Source organism: Vitis vinifera, chromosome 19, assembly GCF_030704535.1.
Source record: "Vitis vinifera cultivar Pinot Noir 40024 chromosome 19, ASM3070453v1".
Lineage (NCBI taxonomy): Eukaryota > Viridiplantae > Streptophyta > Magnoliopsida > Vitales > Vitaceae > Vitis > Vitis vinifera.
The window spans coordinates 23492317-23519659 of record NC_081823.1 but is presented as its reverse complement, the minus strand read 5'-3'; the positions used below and the strand labels follow the sequence as shown (position 1 = coordinate 23519659).

The 27343-nt window shown below is 33.2% G+C and overlaps 1 protein-coding gene across 1 annotated transcript; it reads left to right on the top strand.

The window, feature by feature from the left end:
• Positions 1–243: 243 nt before the first annotated feature.
• Positions 244–25827, top strand: LOC100259335 (putative disease resistance protein RGA4). The gene is given in 16 exon segments (XM_059735171.1): positions 244–383; positions 1128–2518; positions 2520–5201; positions 7094–7246; positions 7818–7962; positions 8630–8978; positions 10229–10950; positions 11105–11290; positions 12456–12594; positions 12672–12779; positions 13040–13135; positions 14855–17132; positions 21433–21478; positions 21618–21678; positions 21786–21895; positions 25274–25827. Coding segments are annotated over 2 exon segments (2808 nt in total). The 5' UTR covers positions 244–383; positions 1128–1138; the 3' UTR covers positions 3948–5201; positions 7094–7246; positions 7818–7962; positions 8630–8978; positions 10229–10950; positions 11105–11290; positions 12456–12594; positions 12672–12779; positions 13040–13135; positions 14855–17132; positions 21433–21478; positions 21618–21678; positions 21786–21895; positions 25274–25827.
• Positions 25828–27343: the final 1516 nt, after the last annotated feature.

Here is a 27343-nt window from a genome sequence, read left to right as displayed (position 1 = left end):
AAGATGATAATTAAAAAAAAAAAACGTGTTTTGTTACACGCAAGGGAGACGTTGACCCGCTCCTCCCAACGGCCGTAATGATCCCTGATACCATCCAATGGTCAGGAACGGTTTTCAACGGCTCCTTCATGATCCAACGGTCAGATTTCGATCTGAATGTGATCCAACAATCAAACACATTTCCCAACGGCTATTTTGATTCCCAGTATAAATGCTTTCATCTCTATTCCATTTCCTCTCCATTCCACTTGAAAGCCATCCTGATCTCGTATTAATTATTGCATCAATTGTTTCTTTTTTTCTCATTTTCTCTCAAAATTTTATAATTTTGAGACCGTTGAAGCTGCAGATTTGTTACAAATCAACGACAACCACTACTTAAGGTATGTCAGTAAATTACGACTATTGTTCAATTTGAGTATTAATTCAATTTTTTTAATATTAAATTTAAATTCATTGTTTATGCTTCATTATTATAAATTTAATTATTTACTTATTGAGATAACTCTATAATTAATTAATTCAATTTAAATATTAGTTTAATATTTGATTTCATTGGATATAATTTTATGTGGTTTATCATGTACTTCCACATCTGTATTATTACTTCATTGCTTATTTTGTAAAATATTTTTAATATTTCATAAGTTTTTGATTAATTTCTATTCATAAAATCCAATCATCAATATTTATTTTATTTTATTTATATAAAATCACCAATTTATTTGAGCTTTAACAAGTGACCAATTATATATATAATTATCTTATCTTAATTCATCCTTAATAGAAGGAGTGTAACTAATCAATATAAAATAATGCCATAATGTGATGTAAAAATGCATGCCTAAAAATCATAAATTTGAAGAGCACGTGCCTCATATTTATTTATAACCATAATACATTGAAATCTCTTTCTAGAAATTATTTGATGAGCATATGATAAGTTCACATTGCTTTTTGACTAATCAAAGTATATCATATTAGGCCCACTACATCTTCTTCTATTGTCCTCTCACTAGCTCTGTGTATATGATATATCATCACTGCTTGTCTGGTGGTATTCTCTCTTACAATTCTCTCAACTTCTCCTTCTCTTACCATACTTTCTTGGTCTTCTCCTGTTTCAGCTCTTCAAAAAATGGCTGAACAAATCCCATTCAATATTATAGCTGACGTTTTAACCAAGTTAGGCTCCTCGGCTATTCAACAAATTGGATCTGCGTTTGGTGTGGCAAAAGAGTTAACGAAGCTTACGGAGAAACTGGACGCTATCAGGGGTGTACTTCTTGATGCTGAGGAGAAGCAGGAGAAAAGCCATGCAGTAAAAACTTGGGTGAGGAGGCTCAAAGATGTCGTGTATGATGCTGATGACTTGTTGGATGACTTTGCAACCCATCAGCTGCAGCGTGGAGGAGTAGCAAGGCAGGTCAGTGACTTCTTCTCATCTTCAAATCAACTTGTATATCGTTTTAAGATGAGTAGTAGAGTCAAGAATATCAAAGAAGAGGTTGATGAAATTGTAAAAGAAATCGATCTGCTAAAACTTGTTCAAGGGAACATAGTTCACAGGGAGGTAGAGAGTAGTTGGAGAGAGACTCACTCATTTGTGTTGACCTCTGAAATGGTAGAAAGAGATGAAGATAAAGAAGAGATAATAAAATTGTTGGTGTCATCTGGGAATGAAAAAAATCTTTCTGCTGTTGCCATTATTGGAATTGGGGGGTTGGGCAAGACCACTCTTGCTCAGCTGGTATATAATGATGAGAGAGTGGTAGACTTTTTTGGGCCTAAGATATGGATTTGTGTTTCTGATGATTTTGACGTAAAGTTGCTGGTTAAAAAAATTTTGGAATCCTTGAGTGGAGTTGTAGAAAAATCTGAGTCATTGGAAGTTTTGAAAGTTTCCCTTCATGAAAAACTAAGGCAGCAGAGATACTTGCTAGTACTTGATGATGTTTGGAATGATGACTTCCAAAACTGGGATAGATTGAGGACCTTGTTGATGGTTGGTGCTAAAGGGAGTAAGATTCTAGTAACCACCCGAAATAGAAACGTTGCATCAACTATGGGTATTGATCATTTTCCTTTTTCTTTGAAAGGTTTGAAAGAAAACCAGTCTTGGAATTTATTTTCAAAAATAGCATTTGAAGAAGGACAAGAGAGAATGTATCCAAGACTTGTAGGAATTGGAAAAGAAATTGTGAATATGTGTAATGGAGTTCCTCTTATCATCAAAACACTAGGAGCAATATTGCGCTTTAAAACTGAGGAACGTCCGTGGTTGTCCATTAGAAACAATGAAAATTTGTTGCTATTGGAAGGTGGAAATAATGATAGGGCTTTATCTGTGCTCAAGTTAAGCTATGATGATCTATCATTCCATTTGAAGCAATGTTTTGCTTATTGTGCAATATTTCCAAAAGACTATGAAATTGAGAAAAAATTGTTGGTGCAATTGTGGATGGCACAAGGATATATTCAAGCTTCATATGTAGGAGATCGGTATTTTGAGGAATTATTTGTCAAGATCATTATTAGAGGAGGCTAAAAAAGATGTTTATAATAATATATCAAGTTGTAAAATGCATGATCTTATACATGATCTTGCACAATCTATTGTTGGATCTGAAATCCTTGTTTTAAAAGAAAATGTGGAGAACGAGAAGATATCAGAAAGAGTTTATCATGTGTCATTCTTTATGATGTTGAATATCCATTGGAAGGATTTGAAACACATAAGGACCATTTTGAAATTTAATAAATGGGTTGAAGCTAATTATTCAATTCCTAATACACTTATTCCAAATTTTAAGTGTTCCCGTGTGTTGAGCCTAACTGGAATCGTTGCAAAAAAGATACCAAAATCTATAGGTAAATTGAGTCATCTAAGATATCTCAATCTTTCATACAATGATTTCAAGGTACTCCCAAATGCTATTACAAGGTTATATAATTTGCAAACATTAAAACTTATGGATTGTAGAAATCTAAAAGAATTTCCCAAAGACATAAGGGAATTGATTAATCTTAGGCACTTGGAGAATGATAGGTGTGAAAGTTTGAGTTATATGCCATGTGGGATAGGGAGGTTGACTTTGCTTGAAAGCCTACCACTGTTTGTTATTGGAACTGGGAGTAAAGTTGGCAGATTGAGTGAATTGAAAAGGCTAAACAACCTTCGAGGAAAGCTATGGATTAAAAAGCTTGAAAATGTAAGGGATGCTAACGTAGAATCCGAGGAAGCAAATTTGGGGGAAAAACAATACATCGAGTCCTTGGAATTAGAATGGTCATATGGTGAAGAAGCTCAAGCTCAATCGGGTGAGGATGCTGAGTCAGTGATGGTAGGCCTACGACCACATCGAAACCTGAAGGAGTTTTTTATAACAGGATATGGAGGTAGGGGGTTTCCAAGTTGGATGATGAATGGTGGTTTGAGTTGTAGACTCCCTAACCTCAGCACAATTAATTTGAAAAGTTGTTTAGGATGCCAGATTCTACCGCCATTTGTTGAACTCCCTCACCTCAAGTCTCTGAAGCTTCAGTGTTTAGAAAAGGTGGAGTACATGGACCACTGTTCATCCGAAGGGCCATTCTTCCCATCACTTGAGTACCTTGAACTCGAGCGCATGCCAAAGTTAAAGGAGTTGTGGAGGAGGGACTTATCTCCAACACACCCACCTTCATTTCCTTGTCTTTTAGAATTAACACTCACAAATTGTGATAAGTTGGCATCCTTGGAACTACATTCATCCCCTCTTCTTTCCAAGTTAGAGATTAAAGAATGTCATAAGCTAACATCCCTGCGACTGCCTTCTCCTATTCCTTCACAATTAAACATTAGGGCTTGCCCCCGACTATTTTCTCCACCTTCACCTCCGCCTCCACCTCCACCTCCACCTCCACTTTTTATAACAGACCGATCATTGAATCGAAAAAGTTACTAGTTCAAGGTTCACTGATCGAACCGTGGTCGAATCAGTGACGTCATAAATATATAATTTATATATTATTGAAATTAAAATAATTATAAAAATAAAAATAATATAATTTATATATTCGAAGGAATAAGACATAATAGTTTTGAAATTATCGTGAGAATCAAATTATTTTATGAAATTATTGTTTTAAAGAAATTATTTTTGTCCAAACACATTAGAGAAAAAGAAACTGCATTCATCTCCTCTTCTTTCCAAGTTAAAGATTACACAATGTCCTAAGCTGACATCCCTGCGACTGCCTCCTTCTCTTCTTTCGCAATTAGATATTCGGTATTGTGGTGACTTGGCATCCTTGGAACTGCATTCGTCTCCTCTTCTTTCTAGTTTAGACATCAGGAATTGCCCCCAACTGACATCTTTACTATTTCCTCCATCTCCCTGCCTTGAGAAGCTGTACCTATGTAAAGTCAAAGAGGTGGTACTACGGGAGTTGATGTTGGCTACTGCTTCTTCATTGGAGTCTGTGTCTGTTGAAAGCATAGATGATTTGATGTCTCTGCCAGACGAGCTTCGTCAACATGTTTCCACTCTCCAAACTCTCAAAATTTGGGACTGCTCTCGTTTGGCAACAATACCACGCTGGATAGGCAACCTCACCTCACTTACAGAGCTTGGAATCGGATACTGCCCTGAATTGACATCATTGGCCCAAGAGATGCGCTCCCTCACCAACCTACGTTCACTCTCAATTGACTACTCTTGTGGTTTAGCATCATCACCAAACTGGATAGGTGGCCTCACCTCACTGACTGACCTTGAAATTTGTTCTTACTCTCAATTGACATCATTGCCAAAAGAACTGCGTTCTCTTGGAATCCTCAAGAGTCTCACAATTCACGACTGGTCTGGTTTGACAACATTACCAGATTGGATAGGCAGCCTCACCTCGTTAACTGATCTTGAAATTGGTCCTTGCCCTGCATTGACAATCACTGCCAGAGGAATTGTGCTCTTTTAGAATCCTCAAGAGTCTCACAATTCACGACTGGCCTGGTTTGACAACGTTACCAGATTGGATAGGCAACCTCTCCTCACTTGAAGAGCTTCGAATTTGTAAATGCCCTAAATTGACATCACTGCCGGAAGAGAGGCGTTACACAGTCGAAATCATTTGTTAACAATTCGGGAAATGAGTGGCCCAAGATTACTCGTGTCTCAGAAATTAGTTCAGAAACGAACTGATGCAGAAAGCCATTTCAGGTCTGAAACGTACCTTTCTTTTCATTCTTTGTTGCTTTAGTTTTTGTTATTTTTACAATCAATATCCTGTAACAACATGAATTCTATTTAGGTTATTCATGTGAAGCAAAAGTTTATATTATATTCTCATATAAGGCAAAATTTGATTTTGTTATTTACGTTCGCACCTTATCCATTTGATGAACCTTAAAGATTGCTACTGACGGTACAAAGTTATACTACATAGATTGACCTTGATTTAGTTACTACAGCAGATCCACCTTACTTAAGAAGTTTATGATTATTCCTTGGCCCACCTTGAAATCACTACCTGCATTCTTCAATTCCCCAGCATAAAATCACTGCCAAAAGTTTAGTTTGGTCTAAGGATTTTTCATGGCCCAAAAATTCATATAGATGGCCAATGTACGTAGGAAAGACATCTACTCCCTTTTAAATTCAGGTGTGCAATCTACCATAACTCACTTCCATCATCTTTTATTTTGATACTGATTAGTTAAAAGTGTCATACTTACTAAAATTTGGTTTTTTAATTCTCATAGTAACATATTGTGTAGGACAACAAACATGTAAAGCAGAAATTTTGTTCCTTTGTATTTGCTCTGGGTTTATTAGCACAGACAAAACAGAAGTCCATTTTTTGTGCATTTTTCATATTTGAGAAATTTCATAGTTTAACTATGTTATTGTAGACGTAATTGTCTTCATAGCATGGAGCTTAGACACTTGACTTTCTTTTAGTAACTAGAAATTAAGGGTTTGCTTAGACTAGTATTTCTGTATCAGTGGCTAGCATACTCGACTCTTTCAAGTATTTGAAAATTCAGAGATGCGACAACATAATGTCTTTGTATCAATAGATTCTCTATGTCATCTTAAGAGTTTAAAATGAATGTTGCTTAGAGCCTCATCATTTATATAAAGAGGATGAAGTTGTCATGCTAATCCCAAGGAATTAGAAACTTTATCTTTGCATTCTATATTTTGGAAATTTCTTCAGTAAAGTATTTTATCGCAGATTTAGTCAATGCAGAAAGGGATAAGCATGTGTGGCTTGGACACTTAACTTCCTTGAGTAACTAAAATTGAGGGTTTCCATGGACTAATGTTTTGATATCAATGGCTTCCACACTTGACTCTATCACGTATTTTAAATTTCAAAGGCGAGATAAAGTAATGTCTTTGTATCAATTGATTGCACATTTCATCACCCTTAAGATCCTAGAATGAATCTTGCACAGAGCTTCATTTATTATATAAAGAGGATGAGGTTGGCATGCTAATCCCAAGGAGTTAGAAGCTTGAGTTGTTGTCTTTACTATTACGGCTTCAACCAGTTACCGTTATGGAAATTATAAAAATCATCAGTTGTTTTGGTTTAGCAAAAGACTACTTCATGCACATTTCTTAATGAACTACAATTTGCTGCCTGCCCTGGATGGATATGACCTTTAGCACTCTTATGTTCCTCATATTGATATTACCTAATTCATGGACTCATAGGTTCTTTAGTTATTTCAAGACCATGATCTAAACTCTCTTTGCTTTTTTGATGGCTTCATTTTTTTTATTACATTGCAGTTAAAGTGCTAAGAGAAAATGTTAGTACATATGAAGAGAAAATTTGGAGCCAAAGTCATATGATGTGCCTTTAGTTGTTCAAGATATCACTTGTGTTATACATGTAACAGTCATATAACACATAATGCAAGCCTTTTCCATCATTACTTTAGGTTCTTGCATTTTAAGAGCTTGGGAAAATGTCGTGGCTGATTTAATTACTCTTTTCCCCATGGATTTCATATGGCTTAAGCAGCTTGTGATTATTTGTATCTACTAGGTGGCTATGGTGTCTACTAGCTAACATCCTTCTCCTCTTCTTTCACAATTAGATATCTGGAATTGCGGTGACTTGGCATCCTTGGAACTGCGTTCAACCCCTCTTCTTTCTAGTTTATACATCTGGGAATGCCCTAAGCTGACATCCTTGCAAGTGTCTTCGTTACCTTGTCTTAAGACACTAGGACTGCATAAAGCGAGAGGAGGTATTACGATAATTAATGCTTGTCACTGCTTCTTCATTGGAGTCTCTGTATATTTGCATCATAGATGAAATAATATTTCTCCCGCATGAGCTAAGTAGAACATGCTTCAACTCTTCAATATCTAAAAATTCGCGAATGTTTTGGTTTGGCAACGTTACCACCCTGGATAAGCAGCCTCACCTCACTTACAAACCTTCATATATCTAATGTGAGCACCTAGCAGAAAGATGTAGAAAGGGAACTAGTAAAGACTGGCCTAAGATTGCTCATATCCCATACATTTATATCTATGATTATAAGAAATGAATTGATACAGAAAGCCCTTCAGGTGCAAAATCCCACAACTTTCTTCTCAATTTTATTTTCTTACATGCAAAATACTTTGTTTTCATTTTGCTTTTATATTTGCACATCATATGTTTGTCAAAATGCTCAGATCAGTAAGTTTGAAAATTATTTCTATCTAACCAATTGCTTGTGTTGTGTACTAAACTAATCATTTTACTTGGAGTTCTACATTCTAAGAGTTTTACGAAATACTGATGTCTGATTTGAATATTATTTGTCTCAGATTTTACTTTCCTAAAGAAGCTTATGATTGACCTAAAGCCCAAAGAAGACCGGTCTTGAATTGGCCTAAAATTTCACATGGCCCAGAAAGCTATATCTCTTAGATGACACATGCAAAAAGGAATTTTTCTCTGTTTTGAATTCAGGTAATCCTTCTCCCACCATCAACGACTGCATCATCATTGATTTTCTACTCTCTGTCTTCTCTATGATCTTTGTGTATGTATTAGCATAAACCAAACAGTGGTATATTCCTATGCTTTATACTATTTTCTAAAATATCACTCAAATTGAAGCACAACATAGACGAAGACACTTGATTATTATGTCAACCATTGATAGGGTTAGCATAGGGAAAATACAATGTTACATTGATATTACAATTTAGTTGTCATGTATTATACTTTAGTTGAACTTTTGTGACCTGAAAGCATGCATGTAACAGTAATTTGAAAAATGTATCTTTAAAGATATCAATTCATAATTCTGTTTTGCCAAAATGATCTTGCTATTTTGTGTTTGGAAATTTCTCAAGTTAACTATTTTATTGCAGATGTCATTGCTGTAAATTCAATGTAAAAAGGGATGATGGTGGGGCTTGGGCATCTCTATCAGTGGATACAATGTTACATTGATATTACAATTTAGTTGTCATGTATCATACTTTAGTTGAACTTTTGTGGCCTGAAAGCATGCATGTAACAGTAATTTGAAAAATGTATCTTTAAAGATATCAATTCATTGTTCTGTTTTGCCAAAATGATCTTGCTATTTTGTGTTTGGAAATTTCTCAAGTTAACTATTTTATTGCAGATGTCATTGATGTAAATTCAATGTAAAAAAGGGATGATGGTGGGGCTTGGGCATCTCTATCAGTGGATGCAATTTTTTATCACCTTTGATAGCTTGAATAAATATTGCAGAGAGCGTTTTTGTCAAATAAGGAGTTGGTGCCTCCACTATTAGGGCTTCAAAATGTTAACATTCTGGAAATCCTTACAATCATCAATTTCTCTAGTTTTGCAACTTAATCAAACTAGAAGACAGTCTGGCATCTCTTAATGAGCTTGAAAATGCTGTTGGCCTTGAATTGCAATCACTGCCAGAAGGGATGTGTCACTCAACACTTCAATTTTCCCAAAATTGATATTGACTAGCAATGGTACCTGATTCATATAGGATTTTTGTTCTTTAATTGAAGCATGTCATTGACAATATATTTCAGGTTTGCAATCCAATGTTCTGTCTTGTTTTTAATAGCTTCAATTTTTATAATGTTTGATTTTAGATCACTAAGTTTTTGAAAATTTTGCATCATCAAATCATGTACAATAGACAAGTTATTAATTGGTAGTTTGGGACCAACCTAATCATTATACTTTAAGTTTCATATTCTAAGAGTTTGGCAAAATGCTAGGGTTGATTTAATCAATATTTTCTTGCAGATTTTACCTTGCTTAAGAACTTCTGATTGTTCATAGGCACAAAGGTGTCTAATATCCCAATGTAAAAAAGGATGATGGTGAAGATGGGCTGAATATTGCCCGTGCCTTGGGAACAAGCTTTTGAGGGCTGGTGAAAAGGAAAAGACTCCATTCACTTACAACATACTCTCTCCTCTGCTCTTAATTGACAAAATCACCAGACTAGATAGGAAGCCTTTGAATACTTTTGGAGCTCTGAATTCATCCTTGCCATTAATTGACATTACTACTAGAAGAGATGCATTCCCTCAATACCCTGCAGACTTATCATTTAGGACTGTTCTAGTTAGGCAGCCTCATATCATTTACATGCCTTGAGATTAATCACTGCCAGAAATTCATTCCTACTACATGACCAATGCAAAAAAAGACCTTTCCTCTCTTTTCAATTCAGGTGTGCTATCAGACGTAAATTTTAGTAAATCCTCCTCTGACCTTTGATGGTTGCATCATCATTATCATTGTTTGTACTTTGTGCTATTGATCTATTAAGAATGTCAGAGTCATCTATAATTTTGGTTATTGATGGATCATGTCAAGCAAAACTTTTTTATACTTCTTGTCTTATCTCTGCTTTCTATGTATGTACTAGCATAAACAAAATAGTAGTCTATTGCTATGATTTGTACTAGTTTCTAAAATATCACTCTAACCAAAACACAACATGGACAAAAACCCTTGATTATTATGTCAGCCATTGATAGCATTAGCATAGACAAAAACAGAGTAGTCCATTGATATTACGATTTAGCTGTCATTTATCATAATTTAGTAAAGTTTGAAAATCTTATCTTTAAAGATGTCAATTTTAATGTTGTCTCTTTTCATAATTATAATTAGCTCATCATTTCTTGCTAAAGTGATCTTGCTATTTTGTGTTTGCATTCTTCATGTTTGGAAATTTCTTAGATGAACTATTTTATTGCAGATGTAATTGTTGTCAATTGAATGTACAAGGGATAATGGTGGAGCTTGGACATCTCTACGAGGGGATTCAATATTTCATCACCTTTGATACCTTGAATAAATGTTGCAGTGAGCTTCTTTTGTTAGATAATGAAGATGAAGCTTGAGTTGGTGTCTCCGGTATTGGGGCCTGGAAATGTTACCAACACAACCACCTCCTTCATTTCCTTATCTTTCACAATTAGATATCGAGTATTGTAAGGAGTTAGCGTCCTTGGAACTGCATTCATCTCCTCTTCTTTCTAGTTTAAAGATCTCGCAATGCCCTGAGCTCAGAGTCTTTTTTCTATTCTAGACATCCTTGCAAGTGTCTTTGTTACCTTGTCTTAAGAAATTGCTACTGTCTACAGTGAGAGAAGAGGTATTGCGGCAGTTAATACTTGTTATTGATTCTCCATTGGAGTCTTTGTCCATATAGAAGATATGTGATTTTGATATTTCTTCTAGATGAGCTGCATCGACATGTTTCAACTCTTCAACGTCTCTCAATTTACAACTATTGTGGTTTGACAGCATTACCACATTGGATTGGCAGTCTCACCTCATTTGCACACCTTAATATATAAAATTATGAGCACCTTACAGAAAGATGTCGAAGGGAACTGGCCCAAGATTGATTATATCCTATAAATTAACATGTACCTGCATTAGTGAAGAGTGAACTTATACAGAATGTCATTTCAGGTCAGAAATTCCCTAGTTTTTTTTTCAATTTTATTATCATACATGCAGAATGCCCTATTTTCATTTGCTTTGTCACTTCTTTATATTTGCTCTGTTAAACTGCTCAGATCAGCAAGTTTGAAAATTTTTTTCCATCTTTAAACCATTGTCACAGGTTTCACCTTCCTTAAGAAGCTTTATGATTGGCTTAATGCCTAAAGGGATGCTAAAAGGGGACAAGTCTTGGGTTGCCCTAAAGATTTCACATCGCCCATAAAAACATATCTACTAGATGACTAGTGCAGAAAGGACTTTTGCTCTGTTTTTAATTCAGGTCTGCTAGTGGGCATGTATATTTCTGGTAATCCTTCTCCCAGTAGGGATGGCTGCAGCATCATAAATTTTACCATCGATATGTTAAGGGTGTTATGCTCATTGATAATTTTTTTTATTAATGGATCATATAAAGGAAAAAAATGTCTATACTACTTGTCTTATCTCTACTCTCTGTGTATGTATTAGGATGGACAAAATGGTAGTCTATTGCTATGCTTTATACTATTTTCTACAATATCAACTCAAACCAAAACACAACATAGATAAATACACTTGATTATTATGTTAGCCATTGATAGCGTTAGAATAGAGAGAAATAGTAGTCCATTGATATTATGATTTAGTCATCATGTATTATAATTTAGTTGAACTTGTTTGGCTTGAAAATCATATCTTTAAAGATATCAATTACTAATGATGTTTATTTTCATGGTTAAAATTAACTATTATAATTCTTTGCTGAAATGATCTTTCTATTTTATGTTTGGAATAGGTTAATGGTTTTATTACACATAATTGTTTTCAGTTTGCTGTAAAAAGTGATAATGGTAGTGCTTGGACATCTCCACCAGTGGATTCAATATTAACTTTGAGACCTTGAATAAATGTTGTAGGCAACTTCTTTTGTCAGATAATGGGGATGAGGTTCACGTGCAAATTGCAAGGACTCAGAAGCTTGAGTTGGTGCCTCCATCATTGATGCCTCAAAATGTTACCATTCTGGAAATTCTTAAAATACTGTTCTTGTTTAGCAACTTTATCAGATTGGATAAGCATCCAAAGATCTCTTAATGAGCTACAAAATGTTGTCTGCCCTGAATTTGAATCACTGTGCTCCTCAGTTTTTCAATGTTTCCAGAATTGATACTGACCGGTAATGGATGATTGATTCATGAAGGATATTCTTTAATTCAAGCATGTCATCTACAATATATTTCAGTTTTACAATTCAATGTTTCTTCTTGTTTTTAATAGCTGCAATTTTTATTATTTACTGCCAAATTATTTGATAAAATTATAATTTTGAAGAAGTCACTAAGTTGAAAGGTTTGCATCATTAAATCAATGTACAATTTAGACAAGTCATTAAATGGTCATTGAGGACCAAGCTAATCATATTACTCTTTAAGTTTTGCATTACAAGAGTTCGGGAAAATGCTAGGGTTGATTTGATTACTATTTTCTTGCAGATTTCACCTTGTTTAAGAAACTCATGGTTATTCATTGGCCCAATGGTTTCTTATATGCCATTGCAAATAAGGATGATGGTGAGGATGGGCTGAATATTGCCCATGCCTTGGAAAAAAGCTATTGAGGGTTGGTGCAAAGGTAAAGACTTCTCTTACTTGCATCAGACTCTTTCTTCACTGGTCTCAATTGATAACATTACCAGATTGGATATGCAGGCTTATAGCACCTATGGAGCTTTGAATTTATTCTTGCCCTTATATCACTGCCAGAAGAGATGCATTCCCTTAGCGCCCTACAAAGACTAGTACAGAAAGCTACTTCAGGTCTAAATTCTCAAGATGTCATCTCATTTTTATAGCTTCATATTTACTATTTTCCAATCAGTATGTTGTATTTACAGTTCTGCCTTGATAATTCTTTGTATTCATTAGCATGTATAGAAAATAACAATTTTGTTTTTTATGTTTGCATTTTATGCAATCAAATACTTATACCATGTACCAAGTAATTATGTTACTTTAATTTTTGCTTTCTGAGTGTTTAGGAAAATGCTAAGGTTGATTTATTTAGTATTTTGTCACAGATTGCACCTTACTTAAGAAGCTTGTGATTAGTCCTTGGCCCAACGTGAAATCACTCCCTACAGTAGCCTGTTTGAGCTTGAAAGCACTTCAAGAAGGTAACAAGTTTTGAACTGGCTTAAACATTTCTCATTCCCCTGAAATTCATATTTATAGATGTCTGATGTAGAAAGAATTCCTGCTATCTTTTTCAATCCTAGATGCTTTGTACCATATATTTTAGGTAATCTCCCCACTATGGATGGTTGTATTATTTTTTAATTTAATTATCAATCTGTTAAGACTGTTGTGCTCATTTGTTATTTCTCATATTTACTAGGACTGTAATCAAATTGAACAAGTCACAAACATTAAGTGTAAATTTTGTAGAGTAGTTCTCTTGTCTTTTCCCTATGTGTATTAGCATAGACAAAACAAAAGTCTATCACTATGCCTTTAATTATTTTTAAAATGTCATTCTAACCAAACAAAACTAGGCAAAAGACTTCCTTATTATTCCACCCTATTTGTAATTTTTTTTAGGTATAGGACTGTCCCTTTATGAGCAATATAGGGATCGTTTGGCTAGAAATCATTAACCAAGTATTGAAAATGAGCAACATCTGTTAAGAGTCTAATTCTGTTAATTAATAGTTTTTGGACAAAGTAATTGTGTAATTTTTGTCATTTTTCACCTCTTTCATTAATTCATTAGATTAGTAAATTTAGAAATTTGTATCTTCAAAGATATAACTTGCTAGTGCTTTGTACCTGGATGACTATAAGTCAATATAAGATCTTGTTACTTCGTTCGCCATTCTACAAGTTTTGGAAATTTGGGTTAACTTTTATTTGAGATGTAATTGTTGCCAAGTCAAAGAAAAACTGGATATTGAAGCAGTTGTCTCAACTCTCTAATATGTCTCCTAGTGTTGCCACCTCACCTTTTAAGGTAACTAGAAAGTGAGAATTGTCATAGACTAATATATCTCCTACTATCTAGCACCTCATTTCTCCCACGTTATTGAAAATGCATAGGGGAGGTAGCCTAATTTTTCTGTCTTACAACCCTTTAAGCCTTAAGTTGTCTTGAAAATTGAGGCTTTAAATGGCTAACTGCTCTGATTGAAATGGTAGTGGGGGGAGGGGGTAGCCTAATTTCTTTGTCTTACAACCCTTGAAGCCTTAAGTTGTCTTGAAAATTGAGGCTTTAGATTGCTAACTGCTCTGATTGAAATGGTGGTGAGAAGGGATCTGCCTATGAGCACTTTACAAAAAGTCACAATCCACTGTTGTTATACTTACTAGAAACATGACAAAAGGAAAAGGTTAAGACTGGCCTAAGATTTCTATAATTCCTGCAATTGTGTTATAAGTGTCATATAAACATGGAAGGGTTAGCCTGTCCATGTGTAAATCCTGTGGTTAGGGGAGTGGTTGGAGCAATAAGGCTCATTTCAGTTCAAATTTTTATCCAAGAGAATCTAGAACTACACCAAAGGGCCCACTTGAGATATCGACTAGCAAAGATTGGCTGATTCATATTGGCTGATTCATAAACTACTCCTAGTCTCTCTAATTTGAGCATGCCATCAACAATGTTTCAGGTTTACAATGCAGTCTTTTTCCTATTTTTTGATGGCTTCAAATTTTCTTGTTATTATTTTACAATGTTATAAGAGTGTTATACTTTTTCTATAGTTCTGTTTTCCTGATTCTCATATGCATATGCAAGCGTGTTAAGAATTCTTAATATTTAATTTATTACTTCCCATTCATTTTGTTTAAATTGATCTACTTTGTTTGGAGTTCTGATTTTTTCTGATATTCATATGCAGTAGAACACCAACAATTTGAGTGAGTTTCACATCTTACCAATTCATATGACAATCTAGTTACGTCCCTTCACTTGAGTTTCTTGACCTCTGGGATTGGAATGCTTTGGAGTACACAAACAATAATGGTAATATCTCTCTAAAAGGAGGTGCTCAACATGTTATCACCATCCACACTCACAATTGACAATTGTTCTGCTTTTGCAATACTACTATCACTTAAACTCATAGAGCTTCAAGTTCATTCTTTCTTTGAATTGACATCACTGCAGGATGAGATGCATTCCTTATCACCCTCCAGAAACTCAAATCTACAATTATCTATGTCTATTGGAAAGATGCCAAAAGGAATTGGTCAAGTCTGACACAAGATCGCTCATATCTCAAAAATTTATATTTTTGTGAAAATTCTACTAATACATAAAGCCATTTCAAGTCTAAGATTCCAACTTTTCTTCTCATTCTCTTTAGCCTTGTTTTAATTATTTGACAATCAATATGCACTTGTTATATTCTACTTTCATAATTATGGCATGAGACAACATATGAAGCAAAAGATAGCTTTGTTATTTATATTTACACCTTATACATTTGATAGCTTATACAATAAGAATTGTGCATCTTCAAACCAATTTCTAATGTTATGGATAAAAAATGATCATGTTATTTTATGTTTTGAATTCCAAGAATTTATGGAAATGCTGGCTTAGATTACATAATTTATCACAAATTTAATTAGTGTCCCTACTGCCAAAGGGATAATGGTGCAAATATCTTGGGAAAATCTGTTCTTACATTTACTACCAAATAGGCTTTAGGGTTCTTGAGAAACCCATTACATGTTGTCCTTCCTGAGTTTGGGCATCATTCTTATACTAGCTTGAGTAATATCACAAACTCATATGGCTGAGAGAGACCATTAGTTGCCTCAACTGTTTTCTATATTAGAGATGTAAGCAAAGAACAAAATATTGATATAAATAGAAGTATAAAAAACATTTACAAAATTTTGATCTTTATTTAAAAAATCATGGAAATTATAAATAACACAAAAATAAAATAAAATTAAATGAAAGTAGTTATAGAAGTGTTAATGTCACATAATTTAGAAAAGGGTGCACATAGCTACTCCTAATAAAACATACAAACTATTATAATATTATATAATTTAACACTTAAAATAGATACTATAGAAATTGTAAATAAAAAAATCATCAACTACTATATAGGATTTTTGCACATTATAAGATTTGGTACTCTAGTAAATTATGTAAGGGTTTAATAATATGATTCTTATCAACATTAGAGATCATAAGACATATACAAGACATAGCATCAAAGATTTATATAGATAATTTATCTTATCTTTAATTTTCCATGATTGTGAAGTGCTTAGCTTATTAAATATTTTAGGCCAATCTAAAAGGAATAGTGGTGAAGATCAACCAAATTTTAGTTAATGTCCTAGAGATTTATGTTGAAAAACTATGCATGGATATTGTTGCATGTGGATTTCCATCAACTCCTCAAGCTAACCTCTCTTCAATTTGTGTCTCCTCCATAATATGTCTTTGTTATTTAGCTTATTAAATATTTTAGGCCAATCTAAAAGGAATTGTGGTGAAGATCAACCAAATTTTAGTTAATGTCCTAGAGATTTATGTTGAAAAACTATGCATGGATATTGTTGCATGTGGATTTCCATCAACTCCTCAAGCTAACCTCTCTTCAATTTGTGTCTCATCCATAATATGTCTTTGTTATTTAGGTTAATGCTTTTGGCCTTTCATTTTGCTTTTGATATGTCGTCATTATCTTTTCCCAACTAATTTGATAAAAACTATTGCACTATGGTTTTGGTCAGTGTTTTGAAAGGCGCTCTTAGAGGCGCGCTCTAGGGCGAGGCATCTAGAAAACGCCTTAAGGCGTTGGCACAACAACATTGAACACAAAAGGAAATGCCTTTGACGCCTTGCTCACTAAAGCGTGAGCCTTTGGTTTGCTAAGGTGGCTAATAAAAAAAAAATAGAAACAACTTACCGTTGAAGACTTTATAACCCCGCAAACACATTGAAGACTGAAGAGGGAACAAAGGGAACAAGTTGGGGGAGAAACCTAACCCTAACCCTAGCTCTTCGTGGTTCGTACCTTCGATGACCTGAAGATTAGCTTCTTCTTCGGCAACCTGAAGATCGACTTCTTCTTCGGCAACCTGAAGATCGACTTCTTCTTCGGCAACTCCTCTTTCTCACTCTGACGACTTCATCTCGATTCTCAATAGGTAGGTCTTTTCTCTCTGTTGCTCACCCTCTCTTAGTCTCACACAGTCCCAACCTTCTCATCTCCTCTTTTCTCTCTCTCTCTCTCTGTTTTTCACTCTTTTTGTCCAACTTCTCATAGTTTCAACGACACTATTTTTTCTTCTCTGGTTCTTGACCTTCATTTTTTTTCCTCACAACCATCTCAAATAAATCCTTGCAGCAGCCTTTCTTGACCCTACAACAACCTTTGTTGACCCTACAACAACTTTATTGCACCCTGAAACAACCTTAATTGCACCCAGCAACAACCTTTATTGCTTCCAATAGCATTTATTGCACCTGGCAGCAACATTTATGCATGCACAGTGCAATAAAGTTAAATGATGCTGCACCATTTTTAAAACAATGCACAACACTAAAGTTTTAAAGAGTCACCCGACACTGTTTTCTCACTCTTTCTTGCTGTATTTTTAATTTTTAATTGTTAGTTTGATATTTCAATTATGTTTTATAATTATTTTTAAGGTCAATTATATAATGAAATTTAATTATTATTGTTATTATTAATTTTTAGAATGAGTTCCTCCGATTCGAAAGCTTCACGAAAAGATTTTGTGTGGAAATATATTATTGAAGTCTCTGAGGAAAATTATATACGATGTAAGTTTTGTAATCAAATATGCGCGGGAGGGGTGAATAGACTAAAACATCACCTTACCGGAACTCATCATGGTATGAAACCATGTACTAAAATCAGTGAAGGACTGGAATGCCAAGAGGCATTGAGCAATTATAAGGAACAAAAATAAAAAAGAAATGAATTGCTCCAAGAAATTGGTGTGGGTCCAAATGAGAGTGTTTTCTCTAAAACAATGGGGACATTGCAGAGTGGGAGTGGTAGTGGTAATGAAAGTGGTAGTGGGAGTGTAAATGGGAGTGGGGAACCTATACCTAGGGGATCCATGGATAAATTCACAATTTCACAACCTAGACAAAGTACTTTGAATTCTAAGTGGAAACTAGAAGAAAGGAAGTGTGTAGAAAAATTGGTTGGTTTATATACTCAAAATGTCTCCCATTTAATACAGTGAATGATCCTTATTGGGTTCCTATGGTTGATGCAATTGCAAATTTTAGGCCTGGGTTTAAGCCTCCAGCTATGCATGAATTGAGGACATGGATTTTGAAAGAAGAGGTGAATGATATAAATATCATGATGGAAGAGCACAAAAAAGCTTGGAAGCAATATGGATGCTCAATTATGTTAGATAGTTGGACAGATAGAAAGAGTAGATGTCTTATAAATTTTTTAGTAAATAGTCCTGTTAGCACATGGTTTTTGAAATCAATTGATGCATCTGATACGATAAAAAATGGAGAATTGATGTTCAAGCATCTTGATGAGGTGGTTGAAGAAATTGGAGAGAAGAATGTTGTGCAAGTTATTACTGATAATGATCTAATTATGTGAATGCTGGAATGAGGCTTATGGAAAAGAGGAGAAGATTGTGGTGGACTCCTTGTGCTGCTCATTGCATAGATTTGATGTTGGAGGATGTTGGGAAGCGAAATGTTCATACTAATACACTTTTGCGAGCTAGACAAGTGGTGAAGTTCATATATGGGCATATTTGGGTTCTTAGCTTGATGACAACATTTACAAAAAATCATGAACTCATTCGTCCAGCAATTACACTATTTGCTACTACATTTCTTACTCTCCAAAGTCTTTATAAGCAAAAACAAGCTCTTATAGCAATGTTCTCATCTGAAAAATGGTGTTCTAGTACATGGGCCAAAAAGGTAGAAGGTGTAAAAGCTCGAAGTGCAATATTGTTCGATCCAAATTTTTGGCTTCATGTTGCTTTTTGTATTAAGACCACTATTCCATTAGTAAGTGTCTTAAGAGATGTTGATTCAGAGGAAAGACCAACCATGGGTTATATTTATGAGTTGATGGATTTAGCCAAGGAGAAAATTGCATTTAATTGTGGGGGCATGGAGAGGAAATATGACCCAATTTGGAGAAAAATAGATGCAAGATGGACTCCGCAACTTCATCAGCCTTTACATGTAGCAGATTTATTATGTTAATCTGCAATTGCGCTATGAAGATAAGTTCTCTGATGTGGATGAGGTGAGGAAGGGATTATTTGAATGCATGGATAGGATGTTGGATTACCAAGAACGTTTAAAAGCTGACATTCAGTTGGATTCATATGACCAAGAATGGGTGAATTTGGAAGCCGAATTGCAATTGATTCTCGAAGATTAAGAAGTCTTACGAGTTGGTGGATGAGTTTTGGGGGTTCCACACTGGAGTTGTAGAAGTTTGTTGTTCAAGTCCTTAGCCTCACTTGTAGTGCTTCAGGATGTGAGAGAAATTGGAGCACTTTTGCATTAGTAATATTTCTACTTTTTAAAAAAATTTAGTATATGCATTTTTATTCTAATGTTAGAGAACTTTAATTTAATTTTAATATATAAATTTGTTTATATTATTATTTGTAGATTCATACCAAAAAGAGAAATAGACTCGAACATAAGAGGTTAAATGCTCTAGTGTATGTGAGGTACAACACTAGATTGAGAGAGCGAAGTCTACAAAGGAAACAAAATGTTGATTCGATTTTGGTAGATGAGATTGATTCGGATGATGAGTGGATTACGGAGAAAGAAGATCCTCTCCTCCCGCTTGATCTTTGTTGGCTTGAAGATAATGAACTATTTAATGTTGATGCTATTAGAATTGTGTCATCCCAAAACCAAGAGACTCAAGCATCATCAGACAACATGGTTTCTTCACATTCCAACAAAAGAAAACATGATGAATTTGCAAGTAAGTACTCAAAATTTAAGTTATAAATTTTGTTAAATTTATTAATGAACTTATAATATTTACACCTAATTTATACTTTATGTTAGGTGAAAGTGGAGGCAAAGGCAAAGAGAAGGAGTTGAATTTGACACCAATTCATGAAGATGAGGAATTAGATGAGTTGGGAGGGTTTGATAGTGGGAACTTTCCAACTATTGATACGTTGGACGAGGATGATGATGACATTGGAGAGGATGATTTAAGTTGAAACGTTCTAGTAATATGTGTTAAACTCTATTTGATATTTTGTGACTTGGTTATGGTTGTTTGGAACTATTAGTATGGTTGCCTTTATTTCCTATTGTGAAAGTATGGAACTAGTAAGGTTTTTTTTATAATTCTAATGGATTGTTTTCATGTTTTTAATTTATGCTATTTTATTTTTATTTTTTATATATTGTAAAATATTTATTAATTATAAAATAAGGGTCTCAAAAGGCTTACGCCTCAACGCTTCGAGGCTTACGCCTCGCCTCATGGGCACAAAAATGCCTCACCTTACGCCTTCGCCTTTAAAAACTTTGGTTTTGGTTATGATTTATTAATTCTCACATACAACAGACCAACAGGTTGTATATGTGTTATCTTAAGGATATGTTTATGAATTTGGAAATTTACATTTGTGTTAGGGAATTGAGCATGTATTGTCCTAAGAAGGTAGGTTTTTTTGTTCTAAGAAGAAATACTTTTGTTGGATAATGGTGATGATGTCATAAATGTTTTAAGAACGTTGCTTGTATGTTTGAAACTACTGCTTGCAATCATCTATCACCCTAGCTTAAAATAACTGAAAAAATTGATGCCAAAATAAAACAAGTTTTGGATTAGGCTAAAAATTTCTCATGTCTCACATTCATAGTTACTACATGGTTAGTGCATTAAGGATTTATGCTCTCAATTCAGGTTCTCATTACCAACTCTATTATTCAAGTTTACAATTCCAATCTCTTCCTCATTTTGTGTCTTTATGTTTTATTATTGATTGTTACACTCTATTTTACTTTTCATCTTTTGATTCTTATAGGTAGTAGAACAATAAAGCTTTAAGGGCATGACACATATTTCAAATCACTGTTCACAAGTGCGTTTTTCTTCAAGTGTCTTGTCTATGAGGATTTTATATGTTTATAAATCAGGATATATAAATATATTCTTCTTTGTTCATATTCTCTTATAGAACATGAGATGGTGATGATTTCCTTCTCTTTTTACAATAGATATCTCTCTCCAGAGAAAACTCAAGTATGAATTGTGTTTGTTTATAGGTTTCAACTCTTAAGAACTACTATTGAAGCTTAAATTCATTCTTTTTTAGTTCATTTTAAATATTAATTTCTTAATTATCTTCCTATTTTTAGGCAGTTAGTTGAGTTGTGCATGTGCATTTTGATTTGAAAGTTGAAAACCCTTTTGTTTGCTTCATGCTCTCTTTATATTGATAGGTAAGGGAAGACCGATGCTTAAAGACTCATGCTCTCTTTAATTCAGGTTTGCCTTCAGTCAAATATTTCAAGTTTGCAATGCCAACCATATTTACCATTTTTGTTGGCTTCATGCTTTACTGTTTTTATAGTCATCATGTTAAGATTGTTGTCTTGTTCTAATAAAGACTAGCCATGCCATGTAGGTTGGACATGCATACATGAGTAGATATGCTTGGAAGTGAAGATAGTCTCCTGGGCTTTTTGGTAAAAGAAATCAATTGTTAATGCTCCATAATATCTTACTTGAAATAATTAAGCATTGATTACAAAGGTACTTGGATTAATCATTTTTTTTTTGCAAATTAATTCAGTATCAATGCCAATACTAAAGACATAATACTTAGTCTTGGTTGAGCATTAATGTTCAATACTCTAGAGGCAAATGTTGACAAGCTATGGATGGGTGACACCCATGGAAAAGGTTAGCTCAATTGCATTAGTGATTTATGCTCTCTTATTTTTTTGTTACTGTCCGTCATAAACTTCATTGTTCAAGTTTATAATTTCTACTCTTTTTCTAACTTTGATATTCTTTATTGTGTATCACTTCTCAACTAGTTTGTTAAAAAAAAGTATACTTTGTTTGCAACATTGATCCATTGATTTTCATGTTCTATTGAATTGGTATAACATTTTAGTCAACACTTTTTTCAAGCTTCTCAAGCTTAGCAATCTAAGTGGTCTAGAGTGCACAAAAAATATTAGTAACAAGTATTCTTTTTCTTCTTTCTTTCAATTGAAGGTGATTGATAGAATTATTTTTCCTATTCTTGAAGATAATAGTTTGACAAACTTCAAGATATGTCAATGGTGAGTACCACTCTCAAAGCAAGTGACAATTACAACACTTAATACTGGTATCATTTCCCCGAGTTGATATCCATGCCACTACATCTACATCTAAACAATCTACACAAAAGGGTATCTCTCTTTGTGCATATGACATTAATTTTTGTTCATATTGAAAGCATCAAGGATCCAATATATCCATCGGTATAGGAACATACTCTATTAAAATTTCCAACATTATGGCTTAGAGGCTTAACATCTTTCTAGTGTTTTAATATTTATGTTTTTCCGCATAAGATCAAATGAATATTTAGCTTATTCTAAAACTAGAGTCTTTTCATGGAAGAGATTCAATATATTTCCAATTACCACACTTGAAAATTTAACAATTTGACACTAAGCATCATTTTTGCGACTCAAACAAAAAGTAGTTATTTGTCTTTGTTCATTTCCCATTTTTATGTTAAAAGCAAAAATCATTTGCTAATTATGTGAAGAATTATGCCTATAACCATCAATAGATACTTTAAAAACTATTTCAACATGTCTAGGTAACATATTAGATTAATTATGTAAATATTTGCTGATGTAGTCACATCCTAGGTAATGTAAAAAAGCAATAATAATGAAGGTTGACAAAGTCTCATTTCTATCCCTGAGGCTCATAATGAGTCAATGACAAGTTGTAAATGGTAGAATGATATTATTGAACCTAAATCATTACTTTGAAGGTTTCAACTATTGAGAAATACTATTGAAGCCTAGCTTTTTTCATTTTTTTTATTTTTTATTTTTGTGGTGAATTTCAAATGATAAATTCTTTTCTCTTTTTTTTTATAGGAAAAATAAACCACTTCAATGTTTGATATAAAAGTGGGTAGGGTTTATCATTTTCATAATATATGGAAGTACCCTTCTGTACTTTTGATTGATGCTTCTATTGGCTTCATGATAAATATTATTCTTATGGGTTTTTTTTTTTACCATTCTTTTAATATAACAATTTTACAAAGGACATGACTCACAATCTAATAAGATATATTTACTCGATAGGTTGCTTATGTAAATGAAGTTCATTTATATCTCAAAGTTAATGAGAGAAGGAAAAGATGTTGATTTTTATGTTGAAGATCGCTAAAGAGTATGGTTCTATTAATTTATTTTATGTTTCATGAAGACTGTTCTGTCCTTTTTATTTCTAAAGGCCTAAAGGATATGCCACTCAAGACTTTTAATATAATTAATTTGACAATTTTACTATAAATGTTTGGATTAGAATTTTGATTATAGATTTAACTATACATTTACAGACATAGTTAGCCCTTTCTTGGCATGCTCTAATGATATTAGAAGAACCTATTGAGAAATACTATTGAAGCCTAGTTTTTATGTTTTTTTTTTTTTTTTTTTTTTTTTTGTGGTGAATTTCAAATAACAAATTCTTTTTTTTTTTTTTTTTTAATAGGAAAACTAAACCACTTTAGTGTTTGATATGAAAGTGGGTAGGATTGATCGTTTTCACAATATATGGATGGTGACTTTTCTATACTGTTGGTTGATTCTTATTATTGGCTTAATGATAGACGTTGTTCTTATGGTTCTTTTTATACCATTCTTTTAATAAAAGAATTTTAAAAAGGACATGGCTCATAGTCTAATAAGATATATTTATTCGAGAGGCTGCTTATATAAATGAACTTCATTTATATCTCAAAGTTAATGAGAGAAGCGAAATATGCTGATTTTTTTTTTTTTTTTGGTTGAAGATCACTAAAGAGTATGGTTCTATCAATTTATTTTATTTTTCTTGGAGATTGTTTTGTCCTTTTTATTTCTGAAGGCCTAAAAGATATGCTACTCAAGACTTTGAATATAATTAATTTGACAATTTTCCCATAAATGTTCGAATTATAATTTAATTGTAGATTTAACTAAATATTTATAGGCATAGTTATCCTTTTCTTGGCATGCTCTGATAATAGTAGTTGAACCTATAAATCATTAGTTTGAAGGTTTCAACTAATGAGAAATACTATTGAAACCTAACTTTTTTTTTTTTTTTGTGGTGAATTTCAAATGATAAATTCTTTTCTTTTGTCTATAAGGAAAATAAAACACTTCAATGTTTAATATGAAAGAGGATTAACCTTTCTGTACTTTTGATTGATGCTTTGGCTTCATGATAGACATTGTTCTTATGGTTCTTTTTATATCATTCTTTTAATAAAAGAATTTTAAAAAAGACATGACTTATGGTCTAATAAGATATATTTATTTTACAGGTTGCTTATAGAAATGAAATTCATTTATATCCCAAAGTTAAAGAGAGAAGGGAAATATGCTGATTTTTATGTTAAAGATCATTGAAGAATATGGTTCTATCAATTTATTTTTTCTTTCCTAGAGATTGTTCTCTTTTAATATAATTAATTAGACAGTTTTCCTATAAATGTTTGAATTAAAATTTTGATTCTAGATTTAACTAAACATTTATAAGCATAGTTATCCTTTTATTGACACGCTTTGATGATATTAGTTGAACCTATAAATCACTAGTTTGAAGGTTTCAACTATTGAGAAATACTATTGAAGCCTAGCTTTTTTTATTTTTTTTTTGTGTTGAATTTCAAATGATAAATTCTTTTCTTTTTTATAGGAAAAATAAACCACTTCAGTGTTTGATATAAAAGTGGGTAGGAATCGTTCGTTTTCACAATATATGATAGACATTGTTTTTATTGGTTCTTTTTGTACCATTCTTTTAATATAAGAATTTTAAAAAAGACATGACTCATAGTCTAATAAGATATATTTATTCGATAGGTTGCTTATATAAATGATGTTCATTTATATCCAAAGTTAACGAGAGAAGGTAAAGATGCTGATTTTTCTGTTGAAGATCACTGAAGAGTGTGGTTTTATTAATTTATTTTATATTTCTAAAGATTGTTCTGTCCTTTTTATTTCTGAAGGCCTAAAAGATACCATTGATCTTTCCTTGCTGAAATAGGTGTTGCCTACATGAGAGCAATTTCTCATAATGAAGGGTGAAGATGAAAGTGTTAATCTCTTACACTTGGGAACCAACAGACAACCTCATATTTCAAAACCATAAAATGCATTACTGAAACATGGAAAGTCAAAAACGAATGTATGGATTTAGAGGATGTCTGATTGAGAAAATAATGGTGGATTCAAAATTCTCCATCATCTCTATCATGAGTGATTGTTGAAGCTTTAGTTCAAACCCAAACACGAGACGACAGCAGTTGTGGATTCTAAATCTTCCTCAAGTGTATTTGTTTTCTAAACAGTAATAGACGACTTTCAGTCTTTATACTTGTAATTTTAGTTTGTCAGTTTTTGTTCCCAAATTTTTTGTGGATTCATACATCTTAGAGTGGTACTTTAACGCCTGTTATTTTTTTGGGTCATTTTTGACTTGTTTGTATGTAATCTTTTATTGAGTTCATTCTTCCTTATGATCTTTTCTAGATTCTAATATTGAGCCTAACATACCGAGTGCGCTTTATAATTAAATTTGAAAATTTTTTATTTGTTTTATTCTAGTTCATTTATTTGTTCTCTGTATATTGTAATCACCAATTATTTCCCCATTTACTTGCATACTGTGGGTTTGTTACTCTAAAAGCCTAAAATGAAAAGAATTCTTAAGCCCTGAATGTTGACTGTAGATTCCCCAAGTACAGGGAGTCTTTGCAAGCAAAGAATACGGTAGGATAGGTATGGTTTTCTCAGGTATAATGTTCCAAAGTGGCAGGCAGGGGACATTGAGAGGTATGACGTGAATTAGTTCCAAAAGTGGTGCTGATTTTCTCTTTACATTATGGTTGAAAGAGAGTTGTTTAATAAGGAGATATTGAGAGAATCCTGGGAAATCTTTGGTTAGAAAAAGTGAAAACAATGATTTATAGCTATGTAAAAAACGAATAAATTTAAATGCCAAGCATAGGGGGTCTAATGAGGTTCCTTCTTTCATAGTCAATGCACGACTCAAAGCCTACAACCAATAGCATTTATAGGGAAAAACCTAGGTAGAGTATTTGAAGTGATTTTGTCTAAGTAGCTTTGCCTTGCAACCTTAACCTTCTTTTTTCCATTTTAAAAGCCTTATTGTCCTTGTGATGCCGATGTCAGTCTTAAGGTTATATTTGGTTCTAAACAAGGATTAAGGGAAGAAAAAAATATTAAGAAAAATAATTTTTTAATATTCAATTTTATCATTAAAAATATTTTTTTTAAAATTAAATATGATTAAAATTAATTAAAAATTTGTGTATTTTTTAATTATTTGAACCTAATATAAAAAAAGTTAAAATAAAATAAATGAGTTTGAAGTAGCATATAAACATAATTTATTGATTTTAAGTCTAGTTTTTTACTTTCATTTTACTTTTTTTTTTTCCCCCTCATGTTCTCCCTAAAATTTTAGGAAACAAAGTAGCCTAAAGTTCAAAAAAGGGTTAGAACCCTCGACACTTAAAATACCTTAAAAAGTAACTTCTAAGTTTCCATTCCAAGGAGCAAAATGAGTTTTCGTTCCAATGGGGAATCTTCAATTACATGGTGAAGACAATATCAATTCCTCCCATGATGTGTATTAATTGTTCTCGAAGGGACCTCATGGACCACTCTCCCTAACTTTGAAGAACTTCTAGTAACAAATGTTAAAGAACAAAGAAAATAAGATCAAAACTTGCAATTGAGATAAACATTTAATTGGAGTTCAAAGTGGTCAATATCTACACAATAGGGAACTATACTAAAGTCTTGAAAAACTAATTACACAAATATAATATTGCAACGAAAGAGAGCTAGCTTGAGAATAAGAAAGACTACATGAGGATGGTAGTTGAAAATCCCTCAACTTCTCTTCTTCTTTGGAGCTGCCCAAAAGCCTCATTCCCAACTACTATGAGGGATTTTGTAGGTCCAAAATGTTGTCTTAAAGGTTTGGTGATGTAGGACCATATACACCCCCAAAAGCCAAAGCTAAGGGGGGTAGAGGTAGTTTCATATAAGGCCCAACCAACGTCACTAATCAATCAATTTGGAACAT